The sequence below is a fragment of the Esox lucius genome, chromosome 3 (genome assembly GCF_011004845.1).
Source record: "Esox lucius isolate fEsoLuc1 chromosome 3, fEsoLuc1.pri, whole genome shotgun sequence".
NCBI lineage: Eukaryota > Metazoa > Chordata > Actinopteri > Esociformes > Esocidae > Esox > Esox lucius.
Genome location: NC_047571.1, coordinates 22,115,116 through 22,133,939, shown reverse-complemented (window position 1 = coordinate 22,133,939; position 18,824 = coordinate 22,115,116). Strand labels below are relative to the sequence as shown.

At 45.6% G+C, this 18,824-nt stretch overlaps 2 protein-coding genes across 5 annotated transcripts in view; both read left to right on the top strand.

The window, feature by feature from the left end:
- camsap2b (calmodulin regulated spectrin-associated protein family, member 2b) overlaps positions 1-1,990 on the top strand; it is a 38,789-nt gene extending 36,799 nt beyond the window's left edge. For all 3 annotated transcript variants that reach the window (XM_020045532.2, XM_013133231.3, XM_020045531.2), the window contains one exon: positions 3-1,990. In XM_020045532.2, coding sequence (XP_019901091.2) covers positions 3-305 — 303 coding nt within the window. In that variant the 3' untranslated portion in view covers positions 306-1,990. The remainder of the gene's footprint in view (positions 1-2) is intronic.
- An 832-nt stretch (positions 1,991-2,822) lies between these two features.
- Positions 2,823-18,712, top strand: wdr47a (WD repeat domain 47a). Of its 2 annotated transcripts, none has more exons than XM_034290101.1 (17): positions 2,823-3,034; positions 4,556-4,725; positions 5,443-5,526; positions 5,739-5,823; positions 6,685-6,816; positions 7,068-7,244; positions 7,537-8,039; positions 10,052-10,160; positions 11,446-11,639; positions 13,051-13,290; positions 13,371-13,440; positions 14,728-14,888; positions 14,992-15,164; positions 15,313-15,483; positions 16,381-16,512; positions 16,606-16,824; positions 17,012-18,712. In XM_034290101.1, the coding sequence occupies exons 2-17, from the start codon at positions 4,568-4,570 to the stop codon at positions 17,152-17,154; spliced, it is 2,751 nt and encodes a 916-aa protein (XP_034145992.1). In that variant the 5' UTR covers positions 2,823-3,034; positions 4,556-4,567; the 3' UTR covers positions 17,155-18,712. The 2 variants fall into 2 exon arrangements, with proteins under 2 accessions (XP_034145992.1, XP_034145994.1); XM_034290103.1 differs by having other exon boundaries at positions 4,519-4,725.
- Positions 18,713-18,824: the final 112 nt, after the last annotated feature.

Sequence of the window (18,824 nt, the reverse complement as noted above, 5' to 3'; positions counted from 1 at the left end):
AGGAAATGGAGAGATCAGGGGCCAACAACTTCCTGGTGTTGTTCCGAGACGCAGGTTGCCAGTTTCGCTCTGTGTACACTTACTGCCCTGAGACAGAGGAGATCACCAAGCTGGCGGGCATTGGGCCCAAGAGCATCACAGCCAAGATGATTGAAGGCCTATATAAGTACAACTCCGACAGGAAGCAGTTCAGCCACATTCCGGCCAAGACCATGTCGGCGAGTGTAGACGCCATCACCATTGCCCCTCACCTGTGGCAGACCAAGAAACAGGGCACTCCCAAGAAACTGGGGAGTCTGAAGTAGCCACAGCAACACGCCCTTTTCATACCAAACCCAGGACATTGTTCCTAGGTGTCCATGGTTGTAGAACTGAGGGGAGGCTTTGTGGGGTACTCAACCCAGAAACTGACCCAGGTGTGGGTATGACCTAGGATATTGCAGGGTCTGGTTTGGTATGAATGGTGCTTAAGATTCCAGATTTTCTGAAATTCTTTCCCATTAATATATCTCATGAACACGTACACCCAGGTTTCACCTGGATCGGATATCTAACGTACAGTTTGATTGGATGAATTTGTGGCAGGGTTTTTTCTTCTGAACAGGACGCTGCTGATTGTCTGCACAACTGGAATGCGGGCAGAAAAGACCACCTAGACAAGCCTCAAGGGACACTTGTTATGCAAGCCTGTGTGTGGGGGACCCAGTCATTCTAATGGAGCGTGTGTGTGTGTGTTCACATGCTTGGGTGTCCATGTTCTCGAGTGCCAAAAAAAGAGGCTTACAGGACCTAACTGACCACTAAAGCACTGAATGTCATTCCTCTGATATAGACAGAGTTTGAGTTCCCTGTGTTCATCATGTGTGGCCTTATGCTTGTTTTGTGCGTCATACAGTATGAAAGTGCGGTGATTGTTATTTAAATGTCAGGTGCAATGTTTTTGTGAGTACAGGACGTTATATGAGAGCTTGTTGAGAGTTTGGCAGTGCCTGAGGCTTGCTTTCCTCTCTGGTTGAAAGATACGGCTGAGCGGTTTGGTTTGTGTAATGTCAATAGTTAAAGTGCCAAGACTGAGTGATGAGAATACCCTGAGTGTAGGTCATTACTGGATAATTACTAGATGGTAAAATTGTTCAGTATCATCTACTGTAGTTCACAGGAATGTCAGCAACTGACTTTTAATTTATTTTCGGTATTTGTCATGCTTTGAAAATCTTTTAAAGGCTTTTAGAGTTTAATTGACATATGTGCGTAATATACTTTAAGACTGTCTGTAATTTAATTTAGTTTGTATATAATAGCTATTCTATTCAAAATGAATGAGTCAAACTAGCAATTATCAGTTAATATGGACGTGTCTAAACGTAATATATGGGGCCTTTTATTGTTTAAAAAATGCAACTGTGTGATCACTTTCAATGTCACTGGCAGGACTATTTCAAGCTTTAGAATAGCAGCTAATTCCTCAGATTGTGTCATGAGCCTGTGCAATTCTGATAACTATCCTTGTTGGCATATGTGTATGGACCTCACAGATATTGAAAAACATTTTGCTCTATTGTGGAAAGTATATAACTGTTGAATTCTGATTATTACACTTAATGTAGTCCACAATAAGTATATGTACATAATCAATAGAAAGTAATCATGAATAGCATTTCATGACACTTTCCCACTGTAGATTGCAGTATTTTAGTTGAAATGACTGCATACTAACACTAAGTAAAATACAGATCATAAAAACATTTTCTTTAGGAGTTTCAAAACATCTGTTAAATTATGCTTCAGTATGTTACATTGTTAACCTATTAAATGAAACATTTTCTTATTTTGGAGCAAAGCAGTGTTTACACTGTACATCTATATTTTGTCATATAAAGTATTTTTTGTAAACCATTTTCCATTTTGAGATTTCGTATGAGCATGGTATGTCACGAGAAGAAATCTGAAAAAGGATTATATGTTTTTTTTATGAGTGAAGGGCAGGAAACCGATAGAAACTGACTGCAAACTGATTCCCTCTGCACATAGTTTATTGTCAGTGGTGGGTCATCAGAAACTGTGTGTGAGATGCCATTATGTTTATCCCCATCTAAATTTGTTTTATTTGTATTTATGTTATTTTTCTATATACAGTATATTCCTTTGAACTATATTAAAATGCAAATCATTAAAACTTGTGATTTAATTTGTTAAAGACAGGCCAGCTCAGAAAGGAGTTTTTGTTCTGTTAAATGTTCACGTGTCCTCCGCAGCACATTATCCAGTTACAAATGAACAGAACAAATGTGTCATGAATATGCAATCTGCAGGTTGTATTCGATTGGAGAAGAAACCATTCTTAGTCATTTTGTAAGTATTCTTTAATTTCTTATGGAAAATTCGAGTCACTTGACTGCAACTTTATCAATACCACTAGGTGTCACCTAATGATTGAGAAATATTCTCGTCCTCTTATGCACTCAAGGGCAACTGAAGGCAATCAAGACGAGTAATAGTCAATACCAAACATATTTACATTAAGCCTTTTCATAGGTCCATAAATCGTTTAATCCCTTTTTACCCGATCTGTTGAACTTTTTACTTTGATTCTGCAAAGGATCACACCTTGTTTGGCCTCGAAGACATTGATTCTTTATTTGCAATCCTGTCCTCTTTTGGAAGTGACACAAACTGATAATTACTATCACACTGAAAGAGGCATTCATTGACTTTGATTACATTGCGTAATTGGCGCTCATTTTGCGTCGGTGGCATGACTTGTTAGCTATGTTTTGACTTAACCTAAAAGACAAGGTTTAGGGCGCTCCAGTGAAAACCCTGGGATCTGATTGGTAGACAAAGCGGTGCGCTTGACAACCGAAGGGGCTGGGTAGCAGCAGTAGACATTGATTCGAGACCAGAAGACAACAGAGACTGGGGGAAAGCAAGACACAAACACATAATAGATGTGCTTTGACAACTACACTTTCCAACCACATAGAATAACAAAAACTAAGGAGAGTGTTTTCAGCCCATGTATTTTTAGATCAAGGTAAGCTTTAAATCGCATTTGGGAGTGTGTTCATGCGTAGTGAATCCTTCTTCGGTACCCATCCTGCTAGTTGCAAGTAGCGGATGATGCACGTCTCGCTCTGGCCTGGCTAGCCATTCTCTTGTCATGATCTGAATCTGTTATAGCGGTTTTGGGTGTGCGCATTCCTGACAGTTTTCAAGTCGTGGTATGTTGCTACCTCCAAACAAACTTGGGCTCCTATGTAGCTAGTTATATGGCTTGCTTTTCGGAGGAATATGCTCTTATTTTTTCTTAACATTCGTTAGTGGACACGAACAGGCGTTCTGGAACAGACGTACTGTAGCTACGCTAGCCAGCAGTGTACTAACTAGGCAACTACTAACGTTAGCTACTGACTCTGTAGCAGCTAGCTAGGTAGCTAATTTGCCATGTTCGAACCCCACCCATAGCTGCCGTGCCTATAGCTACGTTGCCAGTTAGCTAGTAATACACTGTACATAAATGTGGATGTATTTGAACCCTCTATTTAATTAACTAGCTTGGTCATCCTTAATTTGAGCTTAATTAACAAAACATTAGCTAATGCGTTAATGTTCCCATAACGGTTGTGTGAGTCAGTGTCACTGTACTGTGACAGCGCATCTTGCATACGGCGTGTTATTTTCTCCATTCGAATAACCTGTTTTGTTCGCTGTCAGATTTTTAGCAATGATTTGACCACACATTTCTTGAACTAATGATATCGGTATATATCATATTACTGTAAGCATAATGATGTTGTTGGTCAGCATTTACTATAACATTTTCAGCGACCACTTCACATTGTCGATAATGGGAATTGACGTACGAGAACCAGATGGCAGGATTACTGAATTGACTTAACTAGCTGAATAATTAGAGAACATTGGCTTTCCCCCATGTGTACGTGTAGTCTTTTTTTTTTTTATAGATATGTTTTTGTCATTTATTGTACAGGAATCAAGTGACAGGCAGGTCGGATTCGAACCCATACTGCTGCAGCACGTATGCATTACAGGCAGCGGCATAGAACACTAAACTACCCCATGCTACAGTGTAGCAGAATCTATCAATGAAATCTATATAGAACTTGTAGGCTTGCTGGTGAAAGTCAACGATTAGAGCTCATATTCTAATTACCATGACAATAACTTCAGTCAATGTTGTTTTTCTCTAATCTCCTGGTGAATCATTGAACAACAGTGAAGTAAAATACGATGGCTACAGTCTATGGCTATTTGCTAAACCAGGCATTGGGTTTCCAGACGTTGTCAATTTGCAATACATGAATTCCACCCTTGTAGTCCTGCATGTTGTTAATACATAATTAATAGCACAGCTATGTGGATTATTGGATTAACTCTCAACTGCAGACTCTGTACTGGTGCAGACCTGCTGCTAATCTCCTAATCACAATAGTCAGAAAGTTGGGTCTTGATTCAATTAGGTACCCTTGAGAATGTAGTCATCTTTTCCACATTAAGGTTCCTATACTGACCCTGAGCCCCCTGTGTGTGTCAGCCCGTCGTCACCATGACAGCGGAGGAGATCATCAATGTGAAGGAGGTGGAGATCATCAAGGTGATCTTGGACTTTCTCCACTCCAGGAAGTTGCACATCAGCATGCTGGCCTTGGAGAAAGAGAGCGGAGTTATCAATGGACTCTACTCCGACGACATGCTCTTCCTCAGGTACACAAAGTCCTGCCTCATTAATTAGGCACTAAACATAAAAATCAGGGAAACACTTGCTGGACTGACCCAGTGTAGTTTGCCCATTTTACTTTTCAAGCGCCATCTGTCCTGTGTTTGCCTCGAGTGAACGTTTCACATTATAATTTATAATAAGAAGGCTGTTACTGTTCAATGAAGGCTAATTATTTTAGATTCAAATAAATAGGTTAATGGTTGCAGTCGGGGGTAAAACATCAACAATGTTCAGAAGACTTGCTTATTGTGTTAATGTCATAATGGAACAGAACACTTGTGCTGGATTCGAGTGCACCTTTAAATGTAAATGGACAGTGTACTGTTGGAACTTTCTGACATGCCAGCGTTTGAAATGCCTGATTGTAAATAGACTACCTTTCACACAGAGGCCCTACTGTGACTGGGTGGCCATTCACTGCCTGTCTTTTAGCTCACTTACGAAGACCATGTGTTTCCATTGGAGATAAAATAGCAGATAAACCAATTAAAAGAACACATTTTGTTAAATGTTTAGTTTCTTATTGTACTGTTGTTTTGTTTGTGTGTTCTGAACATTTTCTGGAAGTCATCTGACTATTATGAATAGCCTGAGCCCTTAACCGGGGCTACATAAGGTGTCACAAAGACCATCCACTTGTATTTTTCTTTTTACTACTAATTAGTATTAACTTGCTAGTTTTTTTTTGCAAATTTCTAAAGGCAACTGGTGTTGGATGGGCAATGGGATGAGGTGCTTCAGTTTATTCAGCCCCTCGAGTGCATGGAGAAGTTTGACCGGAAAAGGTGAGGCATCGTTCGTACTACAATATGTGATAAAAAAACAGTCTGACTGTACTTACTATTTGGCCATGCAAAACAACACATTACCAACCTGGCACCTAGAATGTTTAGGCAGGTACGGGGTTTGGATCACTTTTCCGTAACATAGATAAAATGAGGCAGCGTGGGTCTATGTTTTATTGTTGCGTGAACTGTGTTTTGTTATTGTGTGAAAGGTTCCGTTACATCGTCCTTAAGCAGAAGTTTCTAGAAGCCCTGTGTGTAAACAATGCCATGTCAGCTGAGGACGAGCCACACCATGTGAGTCAACAAACAAACAATAGCCTCCCTCTCTGCCTCCCTCCGTCTCTGCCTCCCTACCTCCGTGCCTCCCTCCCTCTCTGCCTCTTTGCCTCCCTCCTTTTCTCCCTCTCCCCCTCACTATCTGACTTTCGCCCTCTCTATCTCCCCTTCTCTCTCTCTCTCTCTCTCTCTCTCTGTCTGTCTCTCTGTCTGTCTCTGTGTGTCATCTTCTCCTGGATGTTGTTTTGGTTGGGTGTCTCTGCTGTATTCCATCTCTGTTGTTTTCTGTTTCTGTCCTCGGTTTACTTTTAAATAAGCCCATTCTTCCCAACACGTTTTTGCTATTTCTGTCACTGTTATCGTTCTTGTAGCGCACACAAACACACATTCATTGAGCCATGTCTGTATTAGCTTAGTCACATACCGAGTAGATCTGAATCCAGTTTGCCTCCTGACTGGATTAGTCTGGCCTCCTCAAGCCAGCTGTGACTGTGTGTCAGATTGGCAGCCCAGCTCTTCTTAATTTAGTGTCTTGAGACATGGGCCTGATTGAAGAAGTTTTATGATTTATTGTTGTAGATGTACTAGATTATGGTTTATTGTAATATATGTAATATAATTAGGTTTATTGTAATATATCCATTAGATCTTTCTTTAAAAATGTATTCAAAGCAACCCTGACATTGTCTTAAGTCTGAGGTTTTTCTTTGGACATGATAGAGATTCATGCCCTTACACTCTGACATTTAGAATATAGGTGTCAGACAGAGATAACGGTACATATGCGTGCATTCTGGGATTTGATACGTTGTGGGGCTACGTAAGAACCAAGTTTTTGTTTCATTGCAAACCTTCTACTTGTTTCCCTCTCTCCCTCAGCTGGAGTTCACCATGCAGGAAGCCGTGAAGTGTCTCCATGCCCTGGAGGACTTCTGTCCCTCTAAGGAAGACTACAGCAAGCTGTGCCTGCTCCTGACGCTGCCTCGCCTAACCAACCACGCCGAGTTCAAGGCATGGTGATGTGGTTCCATTCATTAGAATAATACCATACCTGATGGATCAGACTCTGTTGTTCTAGAGCAGTGATGGACGCTAATACTCACAGCTGGGTTAACAGTTCATTGAATTCTGGTATCAAAAGGCATTGGTACTTTGCATCTGATGCATATCAAAACGTATGTCCGTGCGATGACCCTGAGAAACGGGTCCGGTCAGGTGTGGTGACGTGGGTTGGAGCTGATTTAACTCTGTTTTCCCAGCAGGACTGGAACCCCAGCACAGCGCGGGTGCAGTGTTTTGAGGAGGCCTGCACCATGGTGGCAGAGTTCATCCCTGCTGACAGGAAGCTGAGTGAGGCAGGTTTCAAGGCCTCCGGGAACCGCCTCTTCCAGCTCCTCATTAAAGGAGTTCTGTATGAGTGCTGCGTCGAGTTCTGCCAGGTAATCACTAGCCGGATTGAACTTGTATTCAGCCCACGTTTTCTCATTTAGTTGTGTTTCAAAGTTTGACTGAAATCTATTTAATTGGCTTTATTTTTAGAAGATTTATTTTTTTATCATCAATACATCTGAATGCTTATTCAATCCTCTGTACCTATTTCATTCAACTTCATATTATGGTTTTAGTTTTATATGATGTTATGGTTTTATTGCTCGGGTTGAACGAATGAATGGGTGAATGAATAATTTATCACGTGAATTTACATATTGATTGACTGCCTCTGTCTCCCAGAGCAAGGCGACCGGCGAGGAGATCACAGAGGGAGAGGTGCTCCTGGGGGTTGACATGCTGTGTGGGAACGGCTGTGATGACCTGGACCTCTCCTTACTGTCCTGGATGCAGAACCTGTCCAACAGCGTCTTCTCCTGCGCCTTTGAGCAGAAGCTGCTCCAGATACACGTGGACCGTCTGGTGAAACCTGCCAAGACCAGTTACTCCGATCTCCTCACCCCGCTCATCAGCAAGCTGTCCCCCTACCCCTCCTCGCCCCTCCGCCGCCCCCAGTCCGCTGACACCTACATGTCCCGTTCCCTCAACCCGGCCCTGGACGGACTGGCCTACGGGCTCTCTGGCCAGGAGAAGCGGGGCCCAGGGGGCGACATGGCGGGGGGGAAGGGTGTGTCCCCCATGTCTCACTCCTTTGCTAACTTTCACAGCGGGGGCCAGAGCCTGAGCAGGAGTCTGATGATGGAGAGCTCAGACTGTCACAGCATCTTTGAGGAATCCCCTGAGAGGTGAGTGTAGGGCAGGTTGGATTCGCACAGCGCTGCTTCCTTTCAGTGTAGGGCAGGTTGGATTCACACAGCGCTGCTTCCTTTCAGTGTAGGGCAGGTTGGATTCGCACAGCGCTGCTTCCTTTCAGTGTAGGGCAGGTTGGATTCACACAGCGCTGCTTCCTTTCAGTGTAGGGCAGGTTGGATTCACACAGCGCTGCTTCCTTTCAGTGTAGGGCAGGTTGGATTCACACAGCGCTGCTTCCTTTCAGTGTAGGGCAGGTTGGATTCACACGGTGTTGCTTCATTTCAGTGGAGGATGGGTTGGATTCACACAGCGCTGCTTCCTTTCAGTGTAGGGCAGGTTGGATTCACACAGCGCTGCTTCCTTTCAGTGTAGGGCAGGTTGGATTCACACGGTGTTGCTTCCTTTCAGTGTAGGGCAGGTTGGATTCACACAGCGCTGCTTCCTTTCAGTGTAGGGCAGGTTGGATTCACACGGTGTTGCTTCATTTCAGTGGAGGATGGGTTGGATTCACACAGCGCTGCTTCCTTTCAGTGTAGGGCAGGTTGGATTCACACGGTGTTGCTTCATTTCAGTGTAGGGCAGGTTGGATTCACACAGTGTCGCTTCATTTCAGTGGAGGACGGGTTGAATTCACATGGCGCTGCTTCATTTCAGTGGAGGATGGGTTGAATTCAAACGGCGCTGCTTCATTTCAGTGGAGGATGGGTTGAATTCAAACGGCGCTGCTTCATTTCAGTGGAGGATGGGTTGAATTCAAACGGCGCTGCTTCATTTCAGTGGAGGACGGGTTGAATTCACATGGCGCTGCATCATTTCAGTGGAGGATGGGTTGAATTCAAACGGCGCTGCTTCATTTCAGTGGAGGACGGGTTGAATTCACATGGCGCTGCTTCATTTCAGTGGAGGATGGGTTGAATTCAAACGGCGCTGCTTCATTTCAGTGGAGGATGGGTTGAATTCACACGGCGCTGCTTCATTTCAGTGGAGGATGGGTTGAATTCACACGGCGCTGCTTCATTTTAGTGGAGGATGGGTTGAATGTTAGATGTCTCAGAAGTTGTTTACATTGGAAATATCTGTCATTTATGTAAGGTACTCCAGTCTGCCAGGTCATGTTGCTCTCTAGAATAATCCACAAAACATTGACTAAATGGGCCAATGTTCACATGGTTGACATAGCTTAGACACTGGAATACACTGTGGATTAGCAAGAGTGTCAGAACACACAATTAAGACTCAACTCTTGAACGAGAAGCTCAGTGATTGGCTTGGAATTTCCTATTGATTGAATGCATCCTCCTAGATTATGACCACTGTGGCAATAGTCATGTAGTTCTTTATGGCAGTCCTTAATGTAGTCCATTATAGTGGTTCTTTATGTTGTTCATTATGGCAGTCCTTAATGTAGTCCATTATAGTGGTTCTTTATGTTGTTCATTATGGCAGTCCTTAATGTAGTCCATTATAGTGGTTCTTTATGTTGTTCATTACGGCAGTCTTTAATGTAGTCCATTATAGTGGTTCTTTATGTTGTTCATTATGTTAGTCTTTAATGTAGTCCATTATAGGGGTTCTTTATGTTTTTCATTATGGCAGTCTTTAATGTAGTCCATTATAGTGGTTCTTTATGTTGTTCATTATGGCAGTCTTTAATGTAGTCCATTTTAGTGGTTCTTTATGTTGTTCATTATGGCAGTCTTTAATGTAGTCCATTATAGTGGTTCTTTATGTTGTTCATTATGGCAGTCTTTAATGTAGTCCATTATAGTGGTTCTTTATGTTGTTCATTATGGCAGTCTTTAATGTAGTCCATTATAGTGGTTCTTTATGTTGTTCATTATGGCAGTCTTTAATGTAGTCCATTATAGTGGTTCTTTATGTAGTTTATTACGGCAGTCTTTAATGTTGTCCATTATAGGGGTCTTAAATGTAGTTAATTCCAGGAATCTTTAATGTAGTTATGTACAAAAGTCTTTAAAATAGTCTTTCTGGTTCTTGTTCCCAGCTCCAGGACTGACACGCCTGTGGATAAAATGATGAGTTCAGGTACCCTGCGGCCCACCTCAGCCCCTGGAGAGGAGGCCCCGTCACCAGGCTCCTCAGAGAGAAACGAGGTAAAGAATCATGAGGGATGATCAGGGATGGACACCTGCAGAGACAATTACTTTCAGAGATGGTGGCCTTCTCACTCTGTTCTAATTATAGGCCAGCCTTGAAGATGAACATGTGGTTTTATCTGGTGTGATATACTGACCAAGTCTAGTCTTTACTGGTAGTGGAGAGACGCCAGTCCTTGCTGGTAGTGGAGAGACGCCAGTCCTTGCTGGTAGTGGAGAGACGCCAGTCCTTGCTGGTAGTGGAGAGACGCCAGTCCTTGCTGGTAGTGGAGAGACGCCAGTCCTTGCTGGTAGTGGAGAGACGCCAGTCCTTGCTGGTAGTGGAGAGACGCCAGTCCTTGCTGGTAGTGGAGAGACGCCAGTCCTTGCTGGTAGTGGAGAGACGCCAGTCCTTGCTGGTAGTGGAGAGACGCCAGTCTTTACTGGTAGTGGAGAGACGCCAGTCTTTACTGGTAGTGGAGAGACGCCAGTCTTTACTGGTAGTGGAGTGACAGTAGTCCATAGTGAAGAGTAGACTGCTCTCTGTTCCTCTCTGCCACTGTTGTCAGACTGAATTTACAGCCCTGCTCTGCCATCCCTTTTATCTGGAAGACAGATAAACAGACTGGGAGCAGGATGAGAATTCAGCCTGGGTGATTTGACATTTAGGTGTGTCTGTGTGTGTGTGTGTGTCTGTGTGTGAAATCACTACCTCAACAAGGTTTTTTGTCAGGTCCCAGCTAGGAACATTTAGATTTATGGCTCAGGGGTAATGTTTACAATACAATTTCCAATTGGACCTAGGGTTAGACATTACAGGTAGGTTTAGGGCTAGTAGATGGGGAACATGGATTTCTGTTGTCTTATTTGTTGAGACTTATTATATGTTGTCTTATTTGTCTTACCTGTTTCAACAAAGATTGCAAATGTGTCAGGGGCTGTAGAAAACCAAACGTGTCTGTGTCTGGGAACCAGGTCTAACACTACTTATGGGGACCAGAAGTCCAGACATAAGTAGACATCCTTTCCCTTGCCTGTCTCTCTCATCCTGCATGCGACATTTGAGTTAATGCCTGTCACATAGAACTGCAGGAGAACCAGAGGCACTGTAGGAGACCACTCCCTTTCCTCTCCTGAAATCACAGGGAAGGGTTGTGATCTGATGGCTGTCACTGCTGAATGGGATGGTAAATGGCACCAGGAATTAGGATTATGTAACGTGTCAGACACTGCTTGGGGGTTGGAATGGTTTTAGCAGCAGTGTATTGACAACTTTATTGTGTGTGTGTGTGTGGGTCTTTAGCTTCGGGACTCGACAGAGAAGTTTGAGGAGTTCTACCGGCAGCGTCTGAGGGTCCAGCAGCACCTGGAACAGAAGCAGCATCAGAGACAGTTGTACCAGCAGATGCTCCTGGAGGGAGGAGTCCAGCACAGTGAGCAGCCAGCCGCTGGGGCAGAATCCATGCAGCACAGCCTCACGGAGAAGTTCCTCAACAGGTTAGACAATGTGATGTAGACTGATGTACAACACAGGGCTCCAGTTCCTCAACAGGTTAGACAATGTGATGTAGACTGATGTACAACACAGGGCTTCAGTTCCTCAACAAGTTCGTTATTCACCCCTCACTGCACAGTACAAAGTCTGAAACCGACATGAAAAACATAATGCTTCGTTTAAATTTTAACCCAAAACTATCTCATCGACTTCTCCAATTCATGTGTGGCCGACCCCATTCTGTCAGCTGTTGTTTTACGTAATGTACCTTTTTCCACATGTACACACACACACACGTTGTATCTAACAATTTAGTTGAAATATGGGAACAATTTAAATCCAGTTAAAATCCCAGAGGAGGAATAGGGTGTTGGCTGCTGCATTAGCGGGATATTTCTGCAATGTGAGTTTGAATCTGACCTAATGCTGTCTCACCACTTTACTGTCCAAAAAAAGCATGAAATGCAAGAAAGAAATGACCTTTTACAAAAATCACAGAAAATAAGAAATCGGGGGCCCTAAAAAAGGTGACTACATTAATGATGTCAATATAACCTGATAAATAATGCAGGAAAGAATGGTGTGGTTGTGTGTGCACGTGGGTTCTATTAATGCACGCCGTTTAGAAGGGAGGGAGAACATGGCTGACCCACAGGGTCACCTGGATTCTGGACTGTTGGGCCAGACCTCACTGCTGACTAATGGTCAGAGAAACACCATATGAGTTGAGGGGAGAGCATCTTCTTTCAGTGAGCGGGTGTGAAATGGCAGGGTTTGGTGTGTGTGTTGGGGTGGGCGGGGCAGGGTTTGGTGTGTGTGTGTTGGGGTGGGCGGGGCAAGGTTTGGTGTGTGTGTTGGGGTGGGCGGGGCAGGGTTTGGTGTGTGTGTTGGGGTGGGCGGGGCAGGGTTTGGTGTGTGTGTTGGGGTGGGCAGGGCAGGGTTTGGTGTGTGTGTTGGGGTGGGCGGGGCAGGGTTTGGTGTGTGTGTCGGGGTGGACGGGGCAGGGCAGGGTTTGGTGTGTGTGTCGGGGTGGGCGGGGCAGGGTTTGGTGTGTGTGTTGGGGTGGGCGGGGCAGGGTTTGGTGTGTGTGTTGGGGTGGGCGGGGCAGGGTTTCCTTCTACGGTGTCTATAGTGACAGGGTTTCTATTGTGCTGTGTGGAGCCCAGATGGAGCACTCCGTGTACGGGGGTTGGACTGGGCAGGGAAGATGTGGGGGTGGGGTGGGTGAAGCCCCATGGGAATGCCCCCAAACACACTTTAACACTGCCACTCCTTTGTTCTTAATGAAGGGTGTCTAACACCCTGAGCACCAGCTGTTCCTCTGGCACCTGCTCTGTTGGTCTCTCATGACTAAACCACATCCATAGTTAATTATGTGTGTGTGTGTGTGTGTGTGTGCGTGCGTCCGTCCAGGTCTATTCAGAAGCTGGAGGAGTTGAACGTGGGGATGGAGAGTCTCGGTGATGAAGTCCAGTCTCTGGCCCAGCAGTGCAACGGCACAGGCCCAACCCTGGAAAAGAGCCACGTTGACCCTGCCATGACCCCTGAGCAGGGTCATCACCAAGGAGGAGGCGTGACCAGCAGCACACCACAGCGCGGCGGGGCGGGTCGAGGGGCCCCGGCCCTTAACGAGTCCCCTGTGGTCTCTCACAGGTGATCACCTGATACACGCCGGCTGGTTTCTCTGTGTGTATGTTCAGAGTGACGTACTAATGTGTGTATGTGTGTTGTAGTCCTCAGAAAGTAGCTGGACAACCCTCTGGATTAGACGATTCGCCAGGAGCCCTGACACGGAGTAAGGAGGTTGGTTTCTGCCCCCTCTCTCTGACACAAACAGTCTCCAACTGGCCTCCCACTGAGTATCAGACCACTGTTCTGGAGAGGAGCTCCGCCTCCACTTTGATGCCATGCCCAGTAATCCTGCATTATGCCCTGTGATAAATCCAGATGAAATCCATCAGATTACAATTAGAACAGCAGTGATGAAGGCTGTCCCATGTTGGCATGGGTTGGGGGCTCTGTTTCAGAATAATGCAGAACATAGGGCTTCCCCACCAAAACCAGATTATACTGGTCATTATGGTGAAACCACTGTATCTGGGGGTGTAGTCCTGTGTTGCATCGCCAGGGTTGTGGATTTAATTATCTTGGGGGTCAGTATGAAAACATCTTTACATGTGTCTACTCACTACAATCAGTGTCTGTGGGTGAGTGTGTCTGCTAGATGATGTCAATGTATGTCTGGGCAGGTCTGTGGGTGAGTGTGTCTGCTAGATGATGTAAATGTATGTCTGGGCAGGTCTGTGGGTGAGTGTGTCTGCTAGATGATGTAAATGTATGTCTGGGTAGGTCTGTGGGTGAGTGTGTCTGCTGGATGATGTAAATGTATGTCTGGGCAGGTCTGTGGGTGAGTGTGTCTGCTAGATGATGTAAATGTATGTCTGGGCAGGTCTGTGGGTGAGTGTGTCTGCTGGATGATGTAAATGTATGTCTGGGTAGGTCTGTGGGTGAGTGTATCTGCTGGATGATGTAAATGTATGTCTGGGCAGGTCTGTGGGTGAGTGTGTCTGCTAGATGATGTAAATGTATGTCTGGGCAGGTCTGTGGGTGAGTGTGTCTGCTAGATGATGTAAATGTATGTCTGGGCAGGTCTGTGGGTGAGTGTGTCTGCTGGATGATGTCAATGTATGTCTGGGCAGGTCTGTGGGTGAGTGTGTCTGCTAGATGATGTCAATGTATGTCTGGGCAGGTCTGTGGGTGAGTGTGTCTGCTGGATGATGTAAATGTATGTCTGGGCAGGTCTGTGGGTGAGTGTGTCTGCTAGATGATGTAAATGTATGTCTGGGTAGGTCTGTGGGTGAGTGTGTCTGCTAGATGATGTAAATGTATGTCTGGGCAGGTCTGTGGGTGAGTGTGTCTGCTAGATGATGTAAATGTATGTCTGGGCAGGTCTGTGGGTGAGGGACCGACACTAATTGTAATTGTTTTGTAAGTGTTTTTGGCTAATTGCCTCTTCTACAAACTACTTGCCTGAAGCTAGAGGGCTTTTTGAATGTATGAAATGAGTTGTAATGTGTTTGTGTGTTATAGAGGGACAAAGCTAAGGCCCTGTTCGTTGCTGTGAACACCCTGGAGGACACTCAGGCAGTCCGCGCTGTTGCCTTCCACCCCACGGGGGCGCTATACGCCGTCGGCTCCAACTCCAAGACTCTACGCGTGTGTGCCTACCCAGACACACCTCTGGACACCAGGTTAACACAGCCTAATCACTCTGGAAAATGTTGATGTCTTCTGCTCCTTTGTGGATGTATTGGCACTGAGCTTTTTCTGTCTCCTGTTGGTCTCTCACCTCAGTGGGGTGTGCGGTATGACCAAGCAGCCAGAGGTTCGTTTTAAGAGGAATAAGCACCATAAGGGCTCTATCTACTGTGTGGCCTGGAGTCACTGTGGAAAGCTGCTGGCCACCGGCTCCAATGACAAGTATGTCAAGGTCCTGCCCTTCAGCGCTGAAACCTGCAACGCCACAGGTGACGACAACATTTGGGAAGCTGCTCCACTACAAATCAGTTCCTTTTGAACCCATTCAACACACAGGTTGTTGTGATCAATTCAGTTGTAATTGTTTCTAAGTCTTCTGACTGTTTAGTATGAATGTATTGTTCCCCCGTGTGTCAGGTCCAGACCTGGAGTTCAGTATGCATGATGGGACCATCAGAGACCTGGCCTTCATGGAGGGACCAGAGAGTGGAGGGGCCATTCTGATCAGCGCCGGCGCGGGGGACTGTAACATCTACACCACAGACTGTCAGAGAGGACAGGGCCTCCACGCTCTGAGTGGGCACACAGGTAGTCCCTCGGTCTGGGTCTGGGTCTGGGTCAGGGTCAGGGTCTGGGTCTGGGTCAGGGTCTGGATCAGGGTCTGGGTCTGGGTCAGGGTCAGGGTCAGGGTCTGGGTCAGGGTCTGGGTCAGGGTCAGGGTCTGGGTCAGGGTCTGGATCAGGGTCTGGGTCTGGGTCAGGGTCAGGGTCAGGGTCTGGGTCAGGGTCTGGGTCAGGGTCAGGGTCTGGGTCAGGGTCTGGGTCAGGGTCTGGGTCTGGGTCAGGGTCAGGGTCTGGGTCAGGGTCTGGGTCTGGGTCAGGGTCTGGGTCAGGGTCTGGGTCTGGGTCTGGGTCAGGGTCAGGGTCAGGGTCTGGGTCAGGGTCAGGGTCTGGGTCAGGGTCAGGGTCAGGGTCTGGGTCAGGGTCTGGGTCTGGGTCAGGGTCTGGGTCTGGGTCAGGGTCGCGGATCAACAGTATTGGTCTACCAAGAGATGATTGCTTGGAGTTTTAAAACAAGACCCTGAAAACCTTAGACGGGAATGTTAAGAGTAGAGAATAAGTAATTGCTGAAAGAGCAGTGGGCCAGAATCTAATGAATTCTTTATCCATTCACCTGGGGACAAATGTTGGATTTAAATGGTCAATTTCTGACATTATGTAGGCTCCCGGGGAAACCTGTGTCCCAACTGCAGACAGAAAAACATGTGTGTCATTTAGAGGACGTGCTGGATGTTCCTACACGGCAGACAAGCTTCCTCTGCTTGAGGGGCTGTTGCTGACGGCCCGCCTGTCTGAAGGCCCTCTATGTTTGCACTTTATTCACCCACATGCTGACCAGCTGAGGACCAGCACCCGCCACTACACACAACCACACACTGCCTCACAGACAGACCGGTAAAGTGTGTGTGTGTGTGTTTCTGGTCAGGTCATATCCTGTCTCTGTTCACATGGGGAGGGTGGATGATAGCGTCAGGCTCCCAGGACAAGACTGTGCGTTTCTGGGACCTCCGTGTGCCCAGCTGTGTCCGCGTGGTGGGAACGGCCTTCCACGGATCAGGTGAGGACTGTTCCCTCACACACACTGTGTCCTCATGGGACTTCTTTTAAATTCCGTCTCCCGTCCATCCTTCTTGACCCCCCCCCCCCCCAGGCAGTCCTGTTGCCTCGGTTGCGGTGGACCCCAGCGGTCGTCTCCTAGCGACGGGCCAGGAGGACAGTGGCTGTATGCTGTATGACATCCGAGGGGGGCGTGTCGTGCAGACATACCGGCCTCACTCCAGCGACGTACGCTCGGTCAGGTTCTCGCCGGGGGCACACTATCTGCTCACTGGTTCCTATGACACCAAGGTCATGATCAGCAACCTGCAAGGTAAAGAACATCCAACACTGAGTAGACCCCAAAGGCTGAGCTGTGCCAGTGTGTCACGGTTCCGTGTGCGCACGTGACTTATCAATGCTAAACAGGCTGCTAACATTGGCTTATGTGCAAGAACAGGTGAAAGTTGAATGTGCTGTGTTTAGGGCCTGTTCACTCAGTGTTGTGTTTGTGTCGCTAGGTGACCTGACCAAGCCCCTCCCCCTGACCCTGGTGGGGGAACACGGGGACAAGGTGATCCAGTGCAGGTGGCACACACACGACCTCTCCTTCCTGTCCTCCTCCGCTGACCGCACCGTTACACTCTGGACACACAACCCCTAACACACACACTCCGTGCAACCTCTAATACGCACAACCCTCAAAAGTACACAGCTCTGAACACACAAAACCTGTGAACACACACACACACACACACACACACACACAACCCCAAGTGGATGTTCATAAGTCAAAATACACTTGACTGACAACAAACAGGCCTGTTTATCCCTCTGGAGTGACATCTGTACTCTGGCTGTTGGGATCTTTCTGCTGTTTAGGTTCTGCTCCCATGAACATCACGGCTTCTGTGAGAAATAGGCCCGTTGGTTAGTGTTTTTCAGTAGAAGTGTCTGTGTGAAGAAGTACACCATCGGACCATTCATTCCCTGTGCTTTTTCACACCATTCCTCCACGTATGACTCATTACCCATTTCCACAAACGACAGCCCTGTCCCTACATTCACCATCTACTCCTTTACATTTAGAATAGGATGGAGAATAAGACGTTTCGCTTCAGTGCATTGTTTCATATGGTGCCTTGAGTTATTCGGTTTCCACAAGAAAGCTTTATAAATACAGGAACCCACACAGGTCCTCTCCATTTCAGATCAGAAGATGAGCCGCAACATCATTCGAGAACAAATGTACATTCCTCATTCGTTTTGCACAGTGTTTTTGTTACACTCTGGTAACTATGCTGCTATTATTTGAGAAGAAACCAAGATGGTTGTTGTGACCTAAGACGCTAACAGCATGTCAGTGTGTGTTTCAGTATATCAGGTGCTCCTTGTGGGATATCTACTGTCGACTGGGATTGATTGATCAATAATCCATCAATTGATTATCTGTTGTCAATACCATTATTAAACCAATACAGTGGGACTGTCCGATGTCTTACGTTACTGTGCAAGTCTACTGCCTTTAGGCTTTGTAAATATTTGAGACAAATGTAAATTAGCTTTTATGTTTTTAATGTCGACTCAGTGTTTGGCCCAAGGCTTTCTTCAGGCAGTTGTTAAGGTGTTAATGGCTTGCAAATATAAATCAAAGACTTGTTTTATTTTGACATGGAAGGGAATCACAGATCTTCTTTTTGGCTTGGCCAGATTTAGCATACTGTTTTAAGTTGTAAGCAGCACCACTGTAGTAAAGATTTACTTGAATCAGTAATGTGGCTGATTGCTAATGTTAATTAGATAGCCGTCTCTGATAATTTTAATAAGGGAGTATCTTATGCACCATGATATCTTAGAAAAAGCATGGCATTGTTTGTCCTATGACATTATGGACCTGTAATAAGTTTTGTTGATTTCGTTACTTTCACTTTCAGTATTTTGCACTTGGTCACTAAACAATTAACTTTGTCCTATCAAGATGCCGGCTTGAGTTTTAGACTTTGCTCTTTGTGTACAGTGTTTTTGTTTTAAAGTAAGGCCAAACTAATAGCTGTATTTATTTATCATTTATATTTTATTGTAATATATAGTCATACTTTTCTGTTGGTTTGAATTTAGTGGTTCTGGTATGTAGTTTTTCTAAAAATTGTTTTTAAAAGAGAGAGCATATGGAAGTGTAATTGCTGCTGTGATATCTAAATAAAAGCCTCTTTGACACTTCAGTATGTATTATTCTAGAAATGACATCTGCCATTATTACTGCGATTACATTTTCTCACTTGGAACAGAGAACTGTAGAATTGTAGCAACCAGGAAATGTCAGGAATTCCGCTT